Source organism: Apis florea, unplaced genomic scaffold, assembly GCF_048593485.1.
Source record: "Apis florea isolate Af1SG1 unplaced genomic scaffold, ASM4859348v1 contig_3367_pilon, whole genome shotgun sequence".
In the NCBI taxonomy this organism is placed as follows: Eukaryota; Metazoa; Arthropoda; class Insecta; order Hymenoptera; family Apidae; genus Apis; species Apis florea.
The window spans coordinates 2449554-2452220 of NW_028256746.1; the positions used below are offsets into that span (position 1 = coordinate 2449554).

At 27.7% G+C, this 2667-nt stretch overlaps 1 protein-coding gene across 2 annotated transcripts; it reads right to left on the bottom strand.

The window, feature by feature from the left end:
• Positions 1–561: 561 nt before the first annotated feature.
• Crz (corazonin) lies at positions 562–2667 on the bottom strand. 2 transcript variants are annotated; one of them, XM_003695429.4, is made up of 3 exons: positions 2608–2667; positions 793–1017; positions 562–706 (listed from the first exon to the last, which is right to left on the bottom strand). In XM_003695429.4, the coding sequence occupies exons 2-3, from the start codon at positions 1015–1017 to the stop codon at positions 605–607; spliced, it is 327 nt and encodes a 108-aa protein (XP_003695477.1). In that variant the 5' UTR covers positions 2608–2667; the 3' UTR covers positions 562–604. The 2 variants fall into 2 exon arrangements, with proteins under 2 accessions (XP_003695477.1, XP_086768018.1); XM_086911892.1 differs by lacking the exon at positions 2608–2667 and adding an exon at positions 1425–1505.

Consider the following 2667-nt stretch of genomic DNA (forward strand, 5'->3'; position numbering starts at 1 on the left):
ACGCTTTAAATCGAACCTGTATTATATATACTGGTGGAGGTGAACTATACACGGGATTGAATAATTGATCACGATCGACGATAGGAACGTGGCCTGTAATTGAGCCGACGAAAATAGAAACGAATATGGGGAAATCAAGCGAAGACAAGTTGTATCGGAAACGAAGAAGAGGCTAAAGAAAAAGCGTCACAGAAAAGTTCAGTGACACTCGATGCTACTATCGTTTTTCTCCAACCTCCAAGATGGATCGAATTAAATTTAAATTTCACTCGAAGATAAAATGCGTTATTATATTTTTTTTCTTTTTATTCTTTTTTCTTATTTTTTTCTTTCTCGTTTTTCGCGTAGCTTAAAGAACTTTGGTATTTAATGAAATTTTTATATCTTTATTGAAACTATCGATATATATATATATATATACACATATTGTATGTATATAGGTTTGAATTTTCTGGCTGTAATGTTTTAAACTTAATACGAATTAAAATATTAAGGATAAGTAAACGAGATGGTAAAATTTTTTTTTGAAGATACTCTTTATTTGATGATAAATAACGCGTAATCGATTAAGCTTTTGTGACCAAAAATTATAATAATGATATTATTAATAATTGTTATTGGTAGGAGCAGGTCTATGATCGTTGATCATATTTTCGGAGAAGCTTCTTTTTGGAAAGTTAAGCAGCTCACAAGGCATTTGAAACAGCTGTGAAAAATAGAAAGTTTTTAATTACAATGCGAAAGAAGAAAATATTTTCCCCCCATTTTTTTTTTTTTTTTTCATTTACTTACTTGATTATTGATATTTCCTTGAAGCAACAATCTCAATTTCTGTAACTCGCAGTTAGCAAAAACATTATCCGATTGAATTGCATTCCTGTTCACAAGTTCTTCCAACATAGATGATGTGGATCTTTTTCCATTTGTCCAGCCATGACTGTACGTAAACGTTTGACACATAACTATTGTTATTGTCAATGATAAGATGAACAAAATTAGAATTTGGGAGTTAACCATCTGCAATATTAAAAGAAATATGTTTATTTTAAAATGATATGTTATCCGTTTAAAAAAGAAAAAATATATAGAAATTAATTCTTCTTTTCTTTCTGTATTGAAAAAAAAAATCATTACATTTCTGTTCTTGATATGATGTTTCATCGATTATAATTTTTCAATAAAATTTAAAAGAATTTAAATAATATCTTTATAAAGAATTTTAAACATTTTAAAAAGTATAGAATGAATGCTAAAAGTTCTTTGTTGATTCCAAATAAACAATCGATACTTTTTCAAAATTATGTAGAAATCATTATGAATTTAATTTTTCTTGTCATGGAAATTGATATTGTGCAATACTTATCAAGTACTGTTATGTTATAAATCAAAAAGAAAAACATATTGCGAATTTCAATCAGGCTTACTTTTCACCAGTTGGTTTGAATTCATATCTTTTTCTGTGATCGAACGAACGAAAAAGACAGTTTTAACTCGTGATGCGCAACGAGGGTTAATGTAAAACAATGGATTGTTCAAGTGTCACGGTTGACTTGTTGGATCAATGATCCGTTCCATATCCGACAATTTAAGATCTCATAAGCAAGATTGTTCGATTCCTCGGTCACCTGTTTTACTTTTGTTTAACAATGTAATTTATTTTAACAATGTAACAAGTGCAATCTAACTTGTAATTCTGAAAAATGTTAGTTTCTAGCTAAAAATGTGATATTTATTTTTTTTTTTTTTTTTTATAATAATAGAAAAAAAAGATTTCACGAAAAAGAAATCATCAAATATTCAACTGTAAGAAATCCAAGAAAACCATAATTTTAAATTATTTTGTGATTTTCTAATTCACGTTCAAAATCTCGTTCACTATTCTCTGTTCGATAATAATATCTCTTTGCGAAAAGAATAAATTGTTTGTTTGCATTCTTATCCAAAAAAGATGGCTTGCAAATTAAAATGATTTCACGAATGTTAAAATGCATTTATTTAAAATTCACGCGGCCCAATCTAAACCGCTTTAACACCGCTTTAGTTTGAATGATGTCTTAATGGCTATCCTTTTTATTTTCATGAACGTTCTAAAATCATAGCTCATGAATAAAAAAAAAAAAACAAAGAAAAACTAAATATTTATCTCTGCGTTCATTGACACACAGTGCCACGTAAGATTTTTTCGAAAAATTTTAGAGAAACCCTCATACGTTTCCACGTGCTAATTTTAAAAGAACCATTAACTCTACACGCGTCTCTGGTCATTAAGATAAAAGTAAGTGCTACTAAGTGTCTTATGGATAAGAAACGTGACCAGCATCTTTGTCGCATAGAAACGAGATGTTTTCAAACTTGTTGTTGAAAAGTTGCAAAACACTTCTTCATTATTTTGCACTTTCCATCTTGAACAATAATGAAAATCGCAATCTTCTAATAATGAAATTAATAAAATGAAAAAAAATTGAGACTTATAGTTATTAAACAATAGTTTAGTTTTATAATTTAAAAAAAAAAGAAAATCGCAAAAAAAAATGTAATTTTATATACATATACACAACCATATATAAATATTACCTTAAAAATATACATAAACATACGTAATATTACCTTAATAATTTTATGCAACAATACTTAGAGCACTAAAAAATTCAATGTTGCGAATTCAAG